The 20,291-nt window shown below is 41.8% G+C and overlaps 1 protein-coding gene across 2 annotated transcripts; it reads left to right on the top strand.

Moving 5' to 3' along the window:
• Positions 1-1,363: 1,363 nt before the first annotated feature.
• Positions 1,364-16,245, top strand: lims1 (LIM and senescent cell antigen-like domains 1). Of its 2 annotated transcripts, none has more exons than XM_042081600.1 (10): positions 1,364-1,894; positions 5,782-5,941; positions 6,479-6,545; positions 7,554-7,674; positions 8,994-9,143; positions 9,373-9,523; positions 10,870-10,962; positions 11,347-11,395; positions 11,624-11,699; positions 12,835-13,934. In XM_042081600.1, the coding sequence occupies exons 1-10, from the start codon at positions 1,866-1,868 to the stop codon at positions 12,974-12,976; spliced, it is 1,038 nt and encodes a 345-aa protein (XP_041937534.1). In that variant the 5' UTR covers positions 1,364-1,865; the 3' UTR covers positions 12,977-13,934. The 2 variants fall into 2 exon arrangements, with proteins under 2 accessions (XP_041937534.1, XP_041937535.1); XM_042081601.1 differs by lacking the exon at positions 12,835-13,934 and adding an exon at positions 13,966-16,245 and having other exon boundaries at positions 1,374-1,894.
• Positions 16,246-20,291: the final 4,046 nt, after the last annotated feature.

Raw genomic sequence — 20,291 nt, 5'->3', positions numbered from 1 at the left:
GCATTCAGGGCACTTCGGAATGACAAGGACCGCCCCCCTGGCTACTTTGTTTTTCCGACAGCAAGTGTTCATGTGCTTTGCCGTCGGAATGTGTAACAAACACGGATGCCACAACAAAGGTTAAAACATACACTCACTAATCCTAAACAAACAACTGTATTTGCTTAAAATATAGTGTAAGACGCTCGTGAAAGAAATATATGCAGCTTTCAAGTGACGGAAACGGCAAATTCCCAAGTTCACATTAAAACTGTTGGACATGAAAGGCCACATGGACTACAAACGAACTACAACGTGACGACAAAAGTGATGACGAGCCCCTAACTGGGCAACTCTGTTAGCAAAATGTGAATGTATGTCTCATAGCTCATCTCGGCTTGTCCCCTGCACCCTGAAATCTGGCGCTAGTTAGCTGATGCTACCAACAGGTTTTCAAAGGGGGTGCCTCGGGCATCGGCCTAGCCATGCAAATAAATCACTGTTTTACACCATTTAGAGGCTCAAAGTAGCTCCACACTTCATTGGTAGACTTCCGAGGGCCCTGGCATTTAAAACCAGACATTGAGAACTTTGAAAAAGCACTGGTAGTTTATTTATAAGACGTTAATACAGACAGTATCTTCCTGAAAGTACTGTCTGTATCGTCTTATAAATAAACTACCAGTGCTTTTTTTTAAAGTTCTCACATTTAAATGAATTTTAGTGCCTTATGTATCTTCATAATGTAGCCATGTATGGAGAGAACGCATTTGATTGGTGTAAGAGCGTGTGGAGCCAATCAAATGAATGAATCTCACTCTCAATGTGTGAGTTGAAAACATCCATCATTTTTTCCCTCCAGTTGAAGGGTCTTTGCTATCATAGTAGCCTAGGCTATACAAGAAAATAGCAATGCTATTTTTCTCAAGAATGAAAGGAGAAAAGAAAACAGCCTATCATGGGGCAGAGTGAGACTAAGGCTACGTTTATACGGTGACGATGAAAAGAGAAGACGCAGAAGTGGCGTCTCGTCTTCATTTTTTTTTTCGCGTTTAGACGACCATTCTCAGGGTGAAATCTTTGTTTATATGAAGACGCAAGAGTATGTGATATTCGATTAGATATGCATTCCAGACCGCTGAGTGGTGGGGTGATAGAACCCCGGTACGTCACGCGCAGACATTCTAATTTGACAGTTTAGCCAGAGAGGTAACCAAGGATCTTTGGTTTAGCCAGAGACGGTTGATAAAGCTACCAAGTTAATTATAGAATCTTTGGTTTAGCCGTTTAGACGGAGACGCAACCCGGGTCGTCTTCAAAACTCTACACACTGGAAGGAGTCTTCAGATTTTTGCGTCTTCAAGCCCCGATGGCGGCGTCGCCGTGTAAACGAAAGGCACTTATGATAAAATATTTTGTCGTCTTCCTTCGCAATCGTTCTCGTATAAACGGGCCCTAAGCCGAAATGAGGAACGTGGAACGTGTCAAAAAACTGACAATGTGTAGGCAAAGATCCTTTATCAACCGTCTCTGGTGGGCTAGGTCAAGGTTAGGGATACCTTAGGCAATATTTTTTTTTATAAAACTTCACTGCATTCTGTATTTTCACACTCCGATGATGATAACACAAATAAATAAATCATAAAGTATTCGAAAATAATCCAAAATCACATAAGATCTGGGCATGATTAGAGAGACATTGCGCCTGATTTGGAAGAACGACAACTTGTTGACACTCCCTTAAACAGGGTGGTTCCATCCACAACCTCGAAGACGAGGGAGAAAAGTCACATAGGAAACCCTGTTTATCTTTTCGCTTAAACTTTAAACACCCGGACTGAGAGTTGACTCGCCAAAACCTTTTCTGAAGTTGTTGTTAGAAGGGGATGCTGGGGGTTGCAGAAATGACGGGCAGGTAAGAGTTATTGTTGTGAAGACAGACAATCTTACTGCCAAGTAGCGAAACATTTGATGTGCCTCTATCCGAGATAACGCTAGCGTAGTTAGCTGCTATATGTAGCCTAGCTAGGTAGCTAAATAATTAGCCAGCTCGACAGTTTGGGCCATTTAAAAACATGTTTGCTTGATAACTCGTCCAATCTAAGCTATATTAAGTCTCGTTGTAACTCGGTAGCAAATACATTAATTACTGTACCCTTGTCTAGCATTTATGGGTAACAAAAATATAATCAGTGTGAATCAACGAATGGGCAAACGCTAGCTAACGGCTGCAAGTAGACAGGACATTCAACTTGTAACGTTAACGATATCAGGCGTTAACTTGCTAAGTCTACTTTATCAGTTAATTTAGCCTGCGAGTAATAAAGTTGTATTTGCTAAGTTACAGGGTTATACCCTGACAGCCAAACAGCGCTAACGTTAGTGAAGTTGAGAACACTGAAGTCACTGTCTGCACGAAAATGTAAATGCAGCTCTGAAAGGTTTAATGTTAATGTTTTAGGCTGTCCGCTCTGGCATACAGATATGGTTCAGCAGAATACAAAAGAGAAGGGAAAATATGGGTTAACTAACGTGAACATTCCTGACATACTTGATGACTCTGGGAGGATTTCAGATGTGCTTCCTCTGGGAACTCGTGGAAATAACCCATTTCCTGTGGAACGCGTCCATCCTTTATTTAGACCTACGCTGTGTTCAGATTCTCCACATTTCCTCACTCACTTGGTGGGAAAATCTATTGAGTAGGCCTACAGTGAATCAGTCAGACATTGACAATTGATTTGCCAGGGCTAGAACTGGTGTCTCTGAAAGTTTAATTTCACTGCCTTCATGTGCAAGATCTAGTTTTACCATTAGAAGGCTCTGTAGCAGGGGATTGTTTTGACCAGGGCAGTCGACAGCTGTTTCTTTAAGAATGGAGTTCAGCATTTAATCATCCAGGTGTCAAGCTGTAAGGTAGCACATCTTGCACATCAGTGTTGACATTAAAGACAGACTCCAGTGGTTTATTACACCCCTTAATCTCTTCACTGTTCTTCTATAGCATACATTCAGAAGTTGTTTTCATGAATTGCCGCACCCCCAGGTAGTCAGGTTTGGTTCCAGGATTGGTTCTGTACCTTTATGACACACTAATGGACGGATACCTGAGTTGGCACATCTGGGCTGTCATTGGTCGAAACCTAGAGCCAAAGCAGAAATTCTCTGCATGATATTGACTGCTGGTTTTGCTCATGATAGGTCTCGTAAAATTAAGCATTATTTGGACTTGTTAACAAGGTTAAAAACTTGATTTTCACTGAAGGTGGTCTTAAACTTGTCTTTTGAGTGTTATTTTACACTCTTGTGTGTGTTTTTGAGAGGGTAAATCCCTCTCCCTTGCTATCTGTCCCATCTTGTTCTGGCTGATGTGTAAACTGTGCTGTGGTATGCTGTGAACATAGTGCTGGACACGCTGTGCATAATGACGGCCATCTTGCCCAAATTAGGAGACCCAGGAGGACTAGTGTAGGCGCACTGTTTCCGTGGCTACAGTGTTCAACACTCACAGTCTGTCCCATAGGCTATTCCTTCACTTATGATGTCAAAGGGATGATATGTCTACGTGCAGGAGAGGGGTGTATGATTCATATCTGACAGTGTGTTAAAACTGTAAGAGGGATGTCGAGAGCAAAAGGGTGATTCATGTTGGCTGGACTCTAGCACTGAGTGTAGCCTCCATTTGTGGTGTGTGTGTGTACTTGTGTGAGTCATACACATGCAGTGTTGTCCTGAGATATCGGAACCCAGCATTTTTGTTATTTCATTTGTATATTGTGTGTTTGATTATCTGTTTCTGTGGGCACTTTTCATCTATTTGTCAAACCATTTCAGCTGCCTAAAACATTTGTACAGTATGGTAGTAAAAAAATCTGTTCTGGTGTGCACCAGATGCAACACTCTCTCGGCATTAACAGGTGATAAATACATTTATTTGTAAACTTAGGCTACTTAATATAGTTAGTGGTGCAGGGTCTGTTATTTTCAGCTGTCACAGGTGTTATCTGTCAGTTGGTGTGATATTAGCAAGGCTAGTTAGTGTAAAGACAACTTGTGTGGATATGTCTGTGGCCTCACAAATCTTTTAACCACTGCATGGGCACTATGAATCATTGGGTGGGGCTAAAGCTTTTTTCTCCATCCACAGATAGGCCACTTTGCTACAGTAGCCACGTTTACATGGACACTTCTATTCCGATTAATAACGGCTCAATCAGAATAAAAACTGTCAAATAAACACCTCAATCGGAATGGGAATTCCTGACCCGATCAGAATTTTAATCGGAATGAAAAAGGTGGTGTAGTGCATTCCTATTCCGAATGAACACCCATGTATACGGTCATTCGGATTGACTGCTGTATCTTCTCAAGTTAAAGTAGGCAACGACGGCTCTTCCAATCAAAGATTCTAAAGCGCTTGAGAACACCTGATCGGGATGGAACGTACCCCATGTAAACAGATAGCACACATTTTTCAATCAGAATAGTTTAATCGGAATGACAAAAAAACTGTCCATGTAAGCATGGCTAGTGTGTTTGATGTACTGTAAGCTTAATTTTCTAAGGCCAAATTTCATATGCTTTTTGTACAAATTATGAACGGAGTCCCTTTGTATGTGTATGATTCAAATCAATTTCATTGGTGTTCTGTATCTGTTCTGTCATCTTTCACATGCATACATAAATTGTGAATTGAATAAGAATAGGCCTAACTTGTGAATTGAATCAGTCTGTAGGTGTATGATCAAAATCAGTTGCCATGGTAGATGTTGATCTGTATTTATCTGTTCTATCATACACTACACAGGTGATTGCGTTTGCTGTAGCTCAGCTTCTCATGGTATATACAGTGTAGATTTTTCTTGTGGTGTGTTAAGGTAGTCCATTTTAACAGTGTTTACAGGCTTATTGCGACATTACCCCATAACCCCATGTTTGTGTTGTAACCTTAACCTACAGCTAGGCATAATTTTATTGTCTCATTGTGACTGTATTACTTATGGCTAATGTCATTTTAACTAGATGTACCGCAGAGCGGTACAAAATATGACCGCCGCCCAGTCCAGCACATTTTTTCCACAAAAATAAATCACGCTGAAAGGCCTATATGATTCTAACTGTCTCACTAAATTGCATTATCCACACTCAATTCTCACTGGTATCTGCTAGACAACAAGTACCAAAACATGATTAGTTCATAGATTTCACATGTAAAATTCATTTTATACAACCCCACCCCCATCTTGCCTGTTCATAATTCTGAGAAATTCTTGTGTGCGTGTACATGTTTATGTTTATGTGTGTCGGTGTGTGTGTGTGTGTGTGTGTGTGTGCCTGCGTATGTGCTTGTGTTGTGCATGTGCATGCATGCGTACATATGTCTACTGTCTGAGTATGTGTCATACGTATGATTACTGTGAATGTATGTGTGTATCTGTTTATGCACATGTGTGCACATGGAATGGGTTAAGATGACCCCTGGAGGCAAACATACGGAAAAAATTGGTCATCCTAGGCCCTACGGTTCTCAAGATATTCACAGAAAACTGTGTCTGCCCTACCCTCCTTTCGGGGGGTCCAGTCCAGCGGGGGGCTACAGATCAAAACGAAAAATGATGGTCCATGCTATCCATGTGGGGTTACACATGGGAAATTTGGACATGCAAAAAAGAAAAAAAACTCAATAAACCGCTTCCCTGCGCGGCGGTCATAATAATGTCCTTACATTTTGTAAATGTAAATGTCCTTTACTTATCTGTCATCTGTCACCCCCCCCCCCCCCCCCCCCCAATGTGTTCCCAGTAACATGGCCAGTGCCTTGGCGAATGCGGCGTGCGAGCGCTGCAAGGCTGGGTTTGCTCCGGCTGAGAAGATAGTGAACAGCAACGGGGAGCTCTACCATGAGCAGTGCTTTGTCTGCGCCCAGTGTTTCCAGCAGTTTCCTGAAGGCCTCTTCTATGAGGTGAGACCACACTTCCTCAGAACAACTTTACTGTGCCAGAGTGGTGCTTCATCATTTCATTGTCTGAGGCTCTTGTAAAATTAAAAAAAAGATTACTTACATGTCACCTTAATTAGCACAGTAATGAGCCCCGCTGTTGTAGCACAGCAGCATTTACTGAATTCAGGCACACGTGCTGAAGGTAATTCGGTTTATGAACGGGAGGCTCTTTAGTCAGCTCATTTATTTCCGATGGAGCGTCAGGTGTGTTGTATCGGTTATTGTTTATGGTAATTAGCGTACTTGTCTACACAGACCCGGCTGGGTGTTGCACCTAGTGACTGGGCATGTTACGATGCAGAAGGATTTATGCGTGTGTCAAAGTTGTATGAAGATTTGCCCTATTGGGCATAAACAAGATATTCAGTTAATGCCCCACCGGAAATATATGAGCTGGCTATGAGCCTTTCGTGCATATGTAAGGTGCATTGTATTGTGTTCTTTTGTTGCCTACAAATTCTACTATTTCTGATGTCCCTCTTCTCTCTCTCTCTGTAGTTTGAGGGCAGGAAGTACTGTGAGCATGATTTCCAGATGCTGTTTGCTCCTTGTTGTCACCAGTGCGGTGAGTGAATGCTTAAGTTTTCCAACATAACTTCAAAATGTACAACCTAGTACATGTTGTACTGTTCCAAAACGTTTTTACATTTTTTAAATTCTGGAAAAGGTTTCTCTTTGCCATTACAGTGAGCTATTGAGCAGTTTGGCTACCTTCCTGTAACTATTAGTCTTGTGTGTGTGTGTGTCTGTCTGTGTCTGTGTCTCTGTGTGTGTGTGTGTCTTCCTATGTGTGTATGTGGAGTGAAGCAGGGAAGAGGATTAAGCTGTATACATATTTAGTCAGTGCATTTGATCTTTCTTGTGGCTGGAACTCAAACTCCACTCGAGAATGAATATATTCAGATACAATTTTTGCGATTATTGCCACGGGGACAAAAGTCAGTTGCATTATAGCTTTTTGGGTGTCATCAGGCAGTTTTTCTAATTCCTACCACCTCCTGCATTATTTGCACTTCTGCTTACTGGCTTCACTGTCCCCTACTGTAACAGTAGGTGTGTTTCCATTAATCCTGAAAATGTGCAAAAATAAAATGAAAAGAGTAATAGAAACGTGAATTTTGGAGGCAAAAAAAGTGCCAGAAGTTATCAGAAATGTAATCTCCTCTAACATTTAATAATTAATGGAATCAGAAGGAATAACCCACAAAATAAATGGAATGTCTTCTACTGTCCATTAAAGTTCTGACACGCGTGAACCTTCCAGTCAAATGTTTCCGTGGTTGGTGACATTTTGGCTGCCTTTACAACAAGGTCATAGTTGAATAATTTGGCAGGTGTCCCACTGTCCCAGCTGGACCTTTAGTGATGGGGAGTAACAGAATACATGTACCGGCGTTACGTATTCAGAATACAACTTATGAGTAACTGTATTCCGTTACAGTTACAATTTAAAGCACACATATGTCTAGATACGGCAGTCGGTTTGTTGTGTACTAACAGTATGCCTCTGACAGTTTCAGTGATGTGTGTTGGTGCCGAGTTGCATCTTACTGTGTAATGTGTTGATGTGTAGGGGAGTTTATCATTGGCCGGGTAATCAAGGCCATGAACAACAGCTGGCACCCGGACTGTTTCTGCTGTGACATCTGCCAGGCTGTGCTGGCTGATGTGGGATTCGTTAAGAACGCCGGCCGGTGAGTTCTCAGTGGGCAGTCTGTGAGGATGCCTTGATAATGATCAGTTTCATTACAGAGGCAGGTTATTAGAGGGGGGGCAGAGGCCATCTGGAATCTATTTTTAGGTTATGATGCTACACTCTTATCACATGTGCTGCATGAATTGACATATTCAGTCACTATTTTATTCAATTGTTTTTTTCCCAGGATATTTGGATATTAAATATTGAGACTGCTGACACAACGTATTACTGCCACTGCTATTTCAAATGTGTTACAGTTATACAAGTGTAATGAGTTTTCTTCATCACAATTTAATTCCAGCATTAGCCTCATTATATAGTTGCCGCAGCTTGTATTCATTCCATCAGTATTTTTGCCCTGTAGTAGTTGGACACATGGCCTAACCATTGTTTTCCCAGCTGAACTACTTTTCTTTTGTAGACATATTAGTCCATTTTCATTGCATTAATCTTGTGGGGGCAAGCATAGAACAATGAGAATATAGTGGAAGTCAAGTTAAAATCAAAACAAAAGACTTGCTATATAATTTAATGACATGTCTTCATTATACATTTTTATTTATTCTACTTTACATTTATTCTACTTGCCTTAGCCACTGAGTCAGACCTTGTAGGCAGTCTGAGCCGAGAGTAATGAAAATGGAAGCTAAGCTGCACACTTGTCATCTATCAACAACACAGCTGGCAGTGGAACAGTGCGAGTCTGGGTCTCACAGCGCAAGGGTTTTAAACTCCTCTGCAATACTTACTGCTACCACATATTTGGACTCATTACTCAAATTTCATCATGAAATCATGTTCTGAAGTCACATATGGCCAGATATGAAGCAGACAGTCTTTTCTTTTTTGTTTCTCAAACTTTTTCTGACCAAAGGAAAAAAACACAGTAGATCCACTTCAACAGCATATTACGCAATAGGCCTACTCACTGAACCACCTTGCTTATTGTGTCAGAGGATTCATATGATTTATACTGGCATAGCTTACATAGGTAGTGTTGCAGAACTGTTTGGATTTGAATAGAAGTTGGTTCTATATTGCAAACAACTCATCTATATTATATTTTACTATGTCTTCTTAAGGACCACTTGGGATAGCTCGCAGAGCACCAGTGGTCCCCGGACCACACTTTGAGAAACACTGTAATATTGGATATATAACATACAAGTCTTTAACAGAGGCCATAGACATGATTAGTGTTCAGCCTGTGTGTTAGTAACTCAAAATCCAAGGGAAGTAAGAGGTCATCCTAGTTCATCCTAACTTTGTGTGTGTGTGTGTGGATGTTTATTTGTGTGTGTTTGTGTGCTGCAGTCACCTTTGCCGGCCGTGTCATAACCGTGAGAAGGCGCGTGGCCTGGGGAAATACATCTGCCAGAAGTGTCATGCCATCATTGAAGACAACCCCCTCATCTTCAAGAATGACCCCTACCACCCTGACCACTTCAACTGCAACAACTGTGGGTCAGTAGAGTCAGCTTGTTGCCATATTCTCCAGATATTGAGTGTTTTGATTGTGTTAGGGGCCTAATGGTGTGTGACTGACTGACTGTTACTGTACTGCACTGTACTGTACTGCTTAGCCTAAAAGGAGACACATCTGCTCCTGTTCAGTGAGTGATTTAAGCTACCACAAGAACTTAACCGTGTGTGTGTGTGTGTGTGTGTGTGTGTGTGTGTGTGTGTGTTACAGTAAGGAGCTGACTTCTGATGCCCGTGAGCTGAAGGGTGAACTGTACTGCCTGCCCTGTCACGATAAAATGGGCGTGCCCATCTGTGGGGCATGCAGGAGGCCCATAGAAGGGCGTGTCGTCAACGCCATGGGGAAGCAGTGGCACGTGGAGGTGTGTTCGTTGTTCCTGTTTCACACTTCATCAGGGTTTTTTTTTTTTTTTGTGCTCTTATTGTTGCTGCTTTACTTTAAGTGTTGATACTATCAGCTGTCATTTCTGTAAATATCAAATGTAACATCAGATGTAATTTAATTTCTTTGTTGATGTAATTTCATTGATGCGATCGTCTCTGCAGGTGGTCAAACAGCCTTAGTTGTTAACAGGCCATATGGTTGCATAATATTTAATGGCACTTTGGGGGCTCATGTGTCATTACTCAATGCTAACCATTTTTTAAGTACTCTATTTTTAGATCCTGACTTCCTGAAACACATATTTGTAGTTGGTACATTATGAGATGCTTTCAGTCAGAATGTTACCGTAAATACTAACTAAATGATTTATTATATTCTCATCTAAATCATCCGTGTACTCCACTGCTCTCTTCCTGTTTTTCTTGACTATATTCATCCTCATGTTTCACTGACTCTTTTCATCCTACATATTCATTTCTGTTTTCCCTCCCTGTTCCCCGGTTTCATTTCACCTGTTCACCTCGAATCTCTTCATCCTCATCTCCCTTTTTTGTTTTTCACTCTTCCTTGACTCCTAAGGAGGAGAACTTAACCACGGTTAAGTTCTCCTCGCATCCTCCCTCTCTCCCTACTCTTCCATCGTTGCCATGGTAGCACTTTGTGTGTATTCTGCTTGGTCTAGCGGAATTGCTGTCACTCTACTTCCTTATTGTTTTGAGTTACTGAAAGATGGAAATGGATTGGGTGCCTTGAGGCTTAAGATGGCATAGAATGGATGAACAGAATATTTTACCTTAGTTATATTAACATAGAAGGTACTGTATGTAACTATGGTCTGTCAAAAACATGTTCAGATGCTTTTTTACAAGCCCATTAACAATTCTATAATTAGGGCGGGGGATAAAATGGCCCATTTTAGCAGAAATGTAGGGCCCTCTCATGCTTATCTGGCACCCACATGAATAATGAAGTGAGTTTTATGCTGATTGGCTGCCTTGCAGCCAAAGACCGCTCACAACAGGCTCCAGAAACTTCTACCTGAGTCTCCAACTCAAAGTGGTAACGTAACATGTGGAGGAGAGCGGTGAACAGAGGGATGGTTTGCGTCACACTCTGTGTTTGCCGTCACACTCTGCCTTTGCAGATTCGCCTGTTTTTTTTAGTGGTCATTTGCATCTGAAGGAGGAAACTACCGTGTTTCCAGTTCACAGTAGCTTTGTGGCCTTGCAACTCTCCTTATACAACAAAACCAAGGCAAAACTGTTCTCCATACTATGTCTGCTTTAAATGGGTGTGCATGTGTATGTCTGTGTGTGCTTGCAGCATTTTGTTTGTGCTAAGTGTGAGAAGCCATTCCTTGGTCATCGCCATTATGAGAGGAAAGGACTGGCCTACTGCGAGACCCACTACAACCAGGTAAAACAACACCACTTTAACATAAAGAACTTTAAATATTCAAGTGCAAGATGGCTGTCTTACTCTCCCTGTGTTACTATGGAGTGTTACGCCAAGGAATGAGGGGTAGGGGGCTGTGCTACTCCATAAAGGTAGGTATGTGAAAGCTTAGCACTGCAGGCCCAAATGCCAATGTCTCATGAGCAGATATAGTTGAATATGTTGCATCATGCTGCACCAGTTGGGTGACTCAAGTGCACGACAGAAATTTGGCATGGTTCCCCACCATGGGATTAAAACTGTTAGGGTTGCTATGACTGTGTTTACATTTGTCTTGTACAGTTATGTATTTGTGACATGCGTGCATCTAACCCTGTAACTGAGTGATTCACTCTCTTTCTGTAGCTCTTTGGTGATGTGTGCTACCACTGCAACCGTGTGATTGAGGGTGATGGTGAGTGATGACCTTTAACCTTTGTGAATCACGTAAATAGCTGTTGTGGCGTTGCTCTGGATAGATGAACATGCGTGTCAATGATGGATGCCTGTAAGGGTAATATGGTGATATTTAGTAGCTGGGGCACATATCAAGCAGCCATGAGAGACTATGCTTGCATACAGTAATGTCAGTTTTGTGTGGTATTGCTTATGTACCACTGACTAATGTGTCCTGTACTTTCAGTGGTCTCTGCTCTGAACAAGGCCTGGTGTGTCAACTGCTTCTCATGTTCCACCTGCAACACCAAGCTTACCCTCAAGTGAGTAAACACACACACACACTCATTGACATTTCACACACTTGATAGTCAAGACGACACACAAAACAGACATGAAACATGAAGCTCAAACTCATGCCATGTGTGTGTCATGTTGGATGAACTGTGTAGTGACCGCTGTCAGCAAGACTCTCATCACTTCCTGGGTTTGAATGTGATTAACAGCACTGTCATCCCCTCCCCATTCCCAACATGCAGTCAGGCCAAAGTCCTTTTAGGCAAGTCCCTCCACTCGGCGGCCATATATCAACGTTTTATGGGCACTCATCGGGCACAGTCTTTGGGTCGAACTGCGCGTGCGCAAGGCTTCACGACACCAATCTTGCTCCAGCGGCGAGATCACAACACATGATTGGCACGATGTCTTCACAACACACCATAAGATTGGCTCAATGTATTCACATGTCGACGTTTTGCCGAGGAAGGGGTGGGATATGTGTAGATAACGGCCATATTGGCGTGACAAACTAGCCCCATGCATTTATATGGAGTATTTTTTGAGTGCTGTGTCCTCATTAGAAAGTCTCTGGTCAGGCACACCCAGGCTCACCCACTCACCCAGGGCTCATGGGCTGGCTGACTCACACAGAGTGGAGGAAGTGTTGGATCTGGAGCTGAGCTTTTGGTTTCATCCATTCAGCCTCTAGATAAATGACATTGGGGTGTACGAGGGACACCCTAAACATCTCAGTTTTTTTATACAGTGCTGGGGCATAAGTTAGGACGCCCATGCTAAAGTTGACTAAAAAGAGGAATAACAAATCTTTTGGAAATTGATCTTAATGCCTTAATTTAAAAAAATGAGGACACCAACAGTACACAAGAACAAAAAAGTAGCGATGTATCAGTCACACTAATGTTGCAAAATGGCAAGCTTGACAGCCTTCATTGACAAACAGTTCCTCTGCTTTTTCTAATGCTTTCTTAGCCTGTCTGTCTGTCCTCACCGTGGCTTCTAACATGTGTCTGTTTTCTTTACTCTCTTCTTTTGTCTCCACCTTCACCACCCTCATCAATCCCCTCTTGTTCACTATCACCTTTTGCTCTGTGGATTTTGTCATTATTTAATTGCCCCCCACACACACTCCTCCCTTTGGCCTGTATGGTGGCCGTGCAGGGACAAGTTTGTGGAGGTGGACCTGAAGCCGGTGTGTAAGCACTGCTACGAGCATTACCCCGAAGAGCTGAAGCGTCGGCTGGCCCGCCGTGAGCGCGAGGCCCGGGACAAACGCAAGAAAGCCACTGCCATGTGTCTGTAAAAGCTCTCCATCCTCCTATTCCTGCTTCTCCTCTCCCGCTTCACCCCAAAGCTCTCCATCTCTCCATCCTCCTGTTCCTACTTCTCCTCACCCGCTTCACCCCAAAGCTCTCCATCTCTCCATCCTCCTGTTCCTACTTCTCCTCACCCGCTTCACCCCAATGCTTTACCGCCCTGAAGAGTTACTCTTGTCTAATTCTGGTCTAGTCTTGAACTCATGCTTTTTTCCCCCATTTTGCCTCTCTGCTCTGACATGCAACGTCACCCCATACCATCATCTCTCATACCTCAGAGATCTCTTAATCTAACTCTTAATACTGGTACTGATTACCTGAGATGATCTGAAGTCAGAAAGTCACGTGTTCTAAATATCTTCAGGTGTCTATCAGCTGTATATTATTCTGTACCCAGCCCATATACCTAGCCCATAGTTCTAAGACTTATGGTGCATTTCATTTGTACTCGTAAGCCTTTTTCCAAGTTGTTTTTTCCCAGTTGCAAGTTGCAAATGGAATGCCCGCTGAAGTTGTATTCTTACTTGTCAGTTCGTTCGAACTCTGAGTATCCCAAATTCGAATTTTCGAGATGGCTGTACCCATTAACAGTAAATGAGAGTCGTAGATATATGCACTGTTTACTAGCAGCTCTGTCCTGTTTGTGTTTCATTAAACCAGTCGTAGAAACTATAATGGCCAACCTCTGTTGCCATGTTGCTAGAATATTTGTGTAAAATATGGTCATGCTTCGTTACAAAGTGGTATTATTATATCTGGTAACAATCAGTAACTACAGACAATAACTAACAAACAGTAGCATTTTCTTTTACAACTTGTTACACAACTGTAACACATTCAACCTAGTTTTTACCTGGATGTGATGTCATTCCCAGTCATCAGTTACCACTTACGAGACAAATGGAACACAGCATTATATAGATCTTCTCAGGGAAATGAGCTCTATTTCTAATATTAATATTTTTCCTGTTTTCAGGAACAAGTTTGTGGAGTTTGACATGAAGCCAGTGTGCAAGAAGTGCTATGAGAAGTTTCCGCTGGAGCTGAAGAAGAGACTGAAGAAGCTGGCTGAGACCGTGGGGCGCAAGTAGACAACCTGCCCACCAGGTGGCGCCAGAGCCCCACACTGCCCTGGCCTCACCTCCACTGTGGTGCTCAACATGTGATGGAGAGACTAAGGGGAAATCCATTCAATCAGCCTTAAGTTATTCTGCATCAGTTTACGTTGAGGGTCAAAGTAATGTTGGTTGAAGGAAGGAAGACCTTCATTTTTTGAAATCGAATAGAAATCCTCTGAAGGTTTATTCAACTCCACTGTATTGTACAAGAGACATTTACTAGATATCCACACATACTCTAGCTGTAAAGATACGTCCATTTTCTTCCATCCGTTTTTATGTGACATTATTTTTATTATGAGCAGGCAATTTGTGCGTGTTACAGTATAGGAAGTTTGGTGTAAGCGAACTTTGTTATAGTTGAATTCAGTGACAAAGAGAATAAGAGGGTCCTTGTATGTGTTTGGAAATGTCCACCTGCTACATCTATTGTGTCAGTTAGCTAGGTTTAGTTAATCTATACACTTGTGGACATAACTGTATCATTTTAAACTTTATTTTTCTTTTCTTACTGTAGAAATTGACATTGTCCTCTTAAAAGGTCTTAAAACGTATCAATTTTAACACGGAGACTGATGCCAGAAATGTTCCCTTAGTCTGTCCTTCACTGATTAACCCTCAATTATCGCTAAAAGTCATTATGTGTCACTACAGTGTGCTTTGCAGTGTGTTCAATGTCACATTTCAAAACAGCTGAGAAGCTGAACCACTCTTCTAACACGGCAAAGCATGTATCTGTATAGTTTTTATATACATATACTGTATTTACAATTCCTGTTAATTATGTCTTAAACTATCACATAGCTACTGTCCTTCCATTTCAGAAGTGTGTACCATATGTATGTGACAGATGGCTTGATAATATCTTAATTCAGCATTGAACCTATTATGAGTTTTTCCCTCTTTAGCGCACCAAAGCAATGTGTGATATTGTCTTATACTCAACTCAGCACTGAACTGTGTGTGCTCTGGCTTATACTGCCAAATGTGTTGTGTCAATGTGTATGTGTCATCTTACAGATACCATATACATGCAAGTAACTGATGTATCTAGATGTTGACATCATAGAGTTCACACTAGCCAAAACAACCATAGCCACAGCACCTTGCATACATAGTGTCAAGCTATGCATTTAAAATGTCTCTTTCTTTGCTCCCACACTGCACTTGTAAGCCTTTCCCCCCTCAGATGTGGAGTCCTTGCAGTAGTTGGCATGTGAAGGCTATCCTAGTGCTTGTTCAAATTGGTTAATCTAATGGACACACAAAGTAACACACAGCGTGGGCTCAATCTGGAGATCCGGTAGAGAGAAACATGCTTTTTATGTGCCTTACTATTTTACGTGCCTTCTTATTATTTCATTAATCAGCTGCTGTAGTTCTCTAATGGTATGTTATTATGATTATGTCTTTGTGAGTCCCCCACCCTCTCACCAGCCCTTTCGTTAGTGGCGAGTTCTTTGCTCTCCACAGAGACGCTCTTCAGAAACACATTATGGGCCTCTCTTCAATACACAAGTCTGCCTCTCATCTTTTTGGACAATTGTCCCCATAACACTTGCTTGAGCTAGAGAGATTGTTGTGACTGTGGACTTTTATGAATGAAAAACCTAAAGTAGTTAATAACAGTTCTAACTTTGAAAATGCTACTTGTATTAACTGGTGTTATCAGATAGTAATATTGTTATTACTGTGCATTTTTCTTGTGTCTTTTAAAAAAAATCTTAAATCTAGATTTAGACACTGTGGGCATGTTCACTAAAAGTTGACTATTCAAAAGTTTTTTATGAGTTTATACTTTGACTGCATGAAGCCTTTAGCTTTTGTTTTTATAAATATGCATTTTTTTTATGCACAATATTAATTTCTTAGTAATAATCATGTTTAATGCCAGTGCTCATAAGAGCTCTGCCCTGTAAGTGCTTACTGCGTGACTTATGGAGTGCTACAACCCTCGGAGTTAGAAAGTCCATTATTCAGCTTAAGAAAGATTATACAAAACCGCTAAAGTGATGTTTAATAAATCCCTCTTTTCAAACATCATTCTGCCCTGTTGGATTTTGATTGTATTTAAATGTTGTTTACTGCTACCATACCCTCACCATAAGCTTCAAACATAATAAAAGATTTGCGACATAGCAAGTGTGTGTTTAATGACCCAACCCCCTCCTCCCCCCTACCTGCTCCCGTTCGGTTTATTGGCTACCACTGGGTGAAGACCTTTATTTAAATATACCCACCCGTGGAAGTTTCTTTGTGCCAATAAGCTTTATATAGACCCTTTCAAGAGAGTTCCATTATCAGCATCATAGTTGGCCCCACAAGGCTTCAGTTTTAACATTCCATATGTTATCTTAATGCAGAGGAAGTAGATTGGGAACCAAATAGAACGTTCAAGCATTGTTTTTGTTTTCATTGTTGAAAGGGTCCATAACGTCTGTGTAAGGCTCAGTCCAGTGATCCATTTTGTTTCCTGCTAAATGGGACTCCTGGCCCTGTTTATTTGGATTCCTATGCTGTGGCTGACATACTAAGGTACTTTTCCTGATTTCTCGCACTATCCAAGAGGATTTGTTATTGGGAAGGTAAGGATGTAACCACAGGTTGTGATGATGGATGTGCTCTATTGTGTAGCCTATAGCTGATAAAGAGGACTCGTTCAGCCTTCCTGTTAAGTGTTTGTCACTCAAGACCATTCATTCCCCTCTGCAGGCTGTTTGCATCATCTAGCTTCTCTCCGGCCAAGAAGATGAGTGGATTGCCCTTAGCACAGTGAGCTAAGCCAAGTCTAGCCATGGTAAGTTTCCCTGAAGTTATATGTTAAAAAGTTGTCTGCTGTAAGGCAGATTGATTCACTGGCAGTTGTCCAGCATTTGAAGGTGGGCCAAACTATGGAAATGACTTAAGCCATTCACTGCTTCATGTCTTTGAAGTGTCAAATTCAGTCATTGTGTGAACTGGCACCTAAAGTGATATTTTAGAAGATCAAAGAGCTCAAAACAGCCATGATGATGTCAGCCTTGGCTGAGCAATTTTGTTCACCTTGGTTAGTGCACCTGCACAAATCTTCTGCCAACCTGCTGAGTAGAAACACAGCTGAGCAGTAAGTAGAACCTTTGTTTTCACCAGAGCCTCGGAGATCTCACAGATGTGGTGCCGAGAGAAACCATATGGTTCATATAGCCTACCCTACCACGTATCTCTTAGATTTCGCTAATGAGTGTTGTAGGCTAGGAGTTATTGACGGCACTAACTTTTACAAAAGACCAGAAAACAATGTGAAGGCATTTGTGGAGAAGAAGGATGGTTCGTTCGTGTGTTTTCTTCCTACACCTCACGGTAAGCTATTTCGTTGCTCTGATTGGTTAGGTCTATCCAATTAAGTGCAGAGGCATTCCCCCCCTGTATCGGTTGAAACACGCCCCATAATTATGTCCCAATGGAGCAGTATCAGACTCATATTCTGACTAGAATTGAGTATGACTACGTCAGGCTACAGCATGCCATGATGGTCTGTATATTCGGTGCATTTGTTTATACATTCTGGGCCCATTTAAATGCTGGGCAAAGTGGAAAGTGTCTACGAGCAAAGCTCTCCTGTGTGAACTAACAGTGTCATGTGACATAACAGCTATTAGCTGACCCACCGCCGTTTGTGCTTAGGTTTTTTCTCATGTTATTCAATTTGCAAATAGATTTGGCATAGTTATTAAACACGATTTCAAGTGATTCCATAACATTTGTTTTGTCCTGTTTAACATCATTATTATCATCTCCTCACAATCTGCTCACGGCTCAAAATACGGTATGAAGCCATTGCTCTACACAATACTTTGCAGTGATGACTAATCTCTTAAAAATTCTATAGAAATACTCAAGAAATACATATTGTATTTATTTAGTCTAACTAGTTGTATGTTTCCTCTTCAAGTATTGCAGGACTGATTTTACTTCTCAACCCCTCTCTCAGCTGGCAAAGCCTTAGTGCAGCACCAAACCCATGTCTCCAGGAGGCATAGAAAGGTTGTGTTGAAATCCTTCTTAAATAACTCATCCAATGTCTGAATAAGCTCTTATGGCATTTGGCACCCACCCCATTTGAGTGCAGACAATCACACGCTGGAATTTAGACATTGAGTCTACATCATTTTAGAGACTGAATAGCCTGTTTAATATCTGTTGCTGCTAAATCATTAACATTCAGCACTGACATCTCAGGTGGGTGATGGCTATTAATAATACTTGACTAAGATGTAGATCTCTTAACATTATAGCTGAACAATCAGGTGTGTGGTATGAAGCCAGGAGTCAGAGCACTTAAGGAGCTCGGAAACATCTTGAAGACAGCGCGAGGACTGTGAGGACAGAGAGACCAGTCTGAACTGAGCTGTACATCTGGCCCTTCTGGTGGTTGCTCTACTGTGCAGGTCAGGGGAGAGACCCTTCACTTCAGCCCCAGACAAAGCAGAGACTCTTCTGTGTGTCATTCCTCTGCAGCGTAGTGCTTTTATTTGGGTTGTTACACCACAAAAGAGCAATTCGTGGAGCAACCAAGCTAACGCTGATGATTATTCACATCGGCTCTTTACAGACATATGAAACAGGCCCTGGTTGGGTCAGTCTGTATGCCAGGGCCAAGGAATGGCTTGGGTGTTGAAATTCTGCCTTAATCCTAAACGTGCCTTTTCTCTCGACTGACACCCCTCTCCCCCAACACACACACACACTCCCCCACCCTCCCCAAGTACTACCCGATGCTGAAAATGTGCTGACCTGTCTTTTATACTCCTTTGTGGCATCACATTATCGATTTTCCTTTTTTGTGTGCCAAGGTAGTTCAGAGAGAGCTATGATAACACTTTGGAGATGAGAATTACAGCGGAGAGTCTATCTGTCTCCTCAATATCAATGTATTGATTTTTTTGCCTTCCTTTCTCTCTCGTGCAGAAATCTGGTGCTCACAAATAGCAACCAATAGCAGACATGTTCCTATAATTGAATGGCAGTTGAGAGCAGTGACCCTCACACATGCCATATGCCTGTGTTATTTGTCTTCCTCTTCTTGATGGCATGAGAGATTGATTTTGATCATTGCACAACAGTCAAGGTTACATATTTAAGCATTTGTGCAGTCGCATTACGTCACATTCTTTGCATTCTTTTCAGCCTAAAAGTACATCCTTTTGTTTGCAGGAAATTAAAACCAGACAAAAGTTCCTGTTATTTTTTTCCTTTACTGAGAACAAAGGAAGACCCACTTCAGTGTGTGTAGATAAAGACAATATGATGGCAGAGTAGAGCAGGAGGAAGAACTTAATGCTCCAGTTCTCCTTTCCCATTGCTTTGTCCTTCCCCTCTGTGCTGTCTTGATGCAGACTTCTCTTGGAATATCAGGCTTCTGGCCTTATACTTTAATGAACTTCAGGATACATACTTTAGCTGCCAGGTGTTAGGAGGTGGCTGTACTGTATGTTTCAGTGGAGAAAATGACAACTTTGTTAATTGTGTTGAGGTGACACAGTCACAGTGACAATAATAAACAGGTCACTCTAAACTAAACCAGTAGCCAATTGAGTCATTGCAGTCAGGACAGACTAATTTGCCACATTTGTCTTGTTAAATGTGAACTATTAGATGAATAACTGTCAATAATCATAGTTTGTTGAAGAAGATGATGATGCTATTATCCAGGTGATTTTCTCTATTTTTACACTCACAGAGGGTACACTGAGAATGTTTATGGCACAATGTAGCCTATCAAGAATGATGATCAGATGATCTGTGTGTTTGAGAGTGTGTGTGTGTGTGCGTGTGTGCGTGTGCACATATACAGTAGGTGTGTGTCTACATGCATGTGTGTTTTTATTTGTATGTATAAATATGAGTCCAGTTTGTTAGTGTGGCCCTTGACTTGTTCTAAGACATGATCCTTGTGTTAGGGCTCAACCCTCCCTTAATGCCGGGGCTTTGTGGGCAGAATCAGCTTGGTAGCTCGGCAGAAAGTACCTCAGATACCACAAGTACCACAGATGGCAACAGAACTCCTTACTGTGCACCTTGCGTTTCTCAGCATAGGTGGCATGTCCATCATCTCTATGGAAATTTCCCCTGTGCTCTCAAGAGCTGCTTGCTGGGTAAAAAAAAAGACAAACTGCAGAGGTCTACAGAGCTATCAAGCATCAGG

Source organism: Alosa sapidissima, chromosome 23, assembly GCF_018492685.1.
Source record: "Alosa sapidissima isolate fAloSap1 chromosome 23, fAloSap1.pri, whole genome shotgun sequence".
NCBI lineage: Eukaryota > Metazoa > Chordata > Actinopteri > Clupeiformes > Clupeidae > Alosa > Alosa sapidissima.
This window is presented reverse-complemented; position numbering and strand designations above follow the sequence as displayed.

What these genes read in the sequence shown, in the direction of transcription:
- lims1 (XM_042081600.1), top strand. Translation starts at nt 1,866, where the DNA reads ATGCTGGGGGTTGCAGAAATGACGGGCAG. An exon ending in TCCTTGTTGTCACCAGTGCG is followed by an intron (nt 6,546 to 7,553) that starts GTGAGTGAATGC and finishes GTTGATGTGTAG; the next exon opens with GGGAGTTTATCATTGGCCGG. An exon ending in GCGAGACCCACTACAACCAG is followed by an intron (nt 10,963 to 11,346) that starts GTAAAACAACAC and finishes CTCTTTCTGTAG; the next exon opens with CTCTTTGGTGATGTGTGCTA.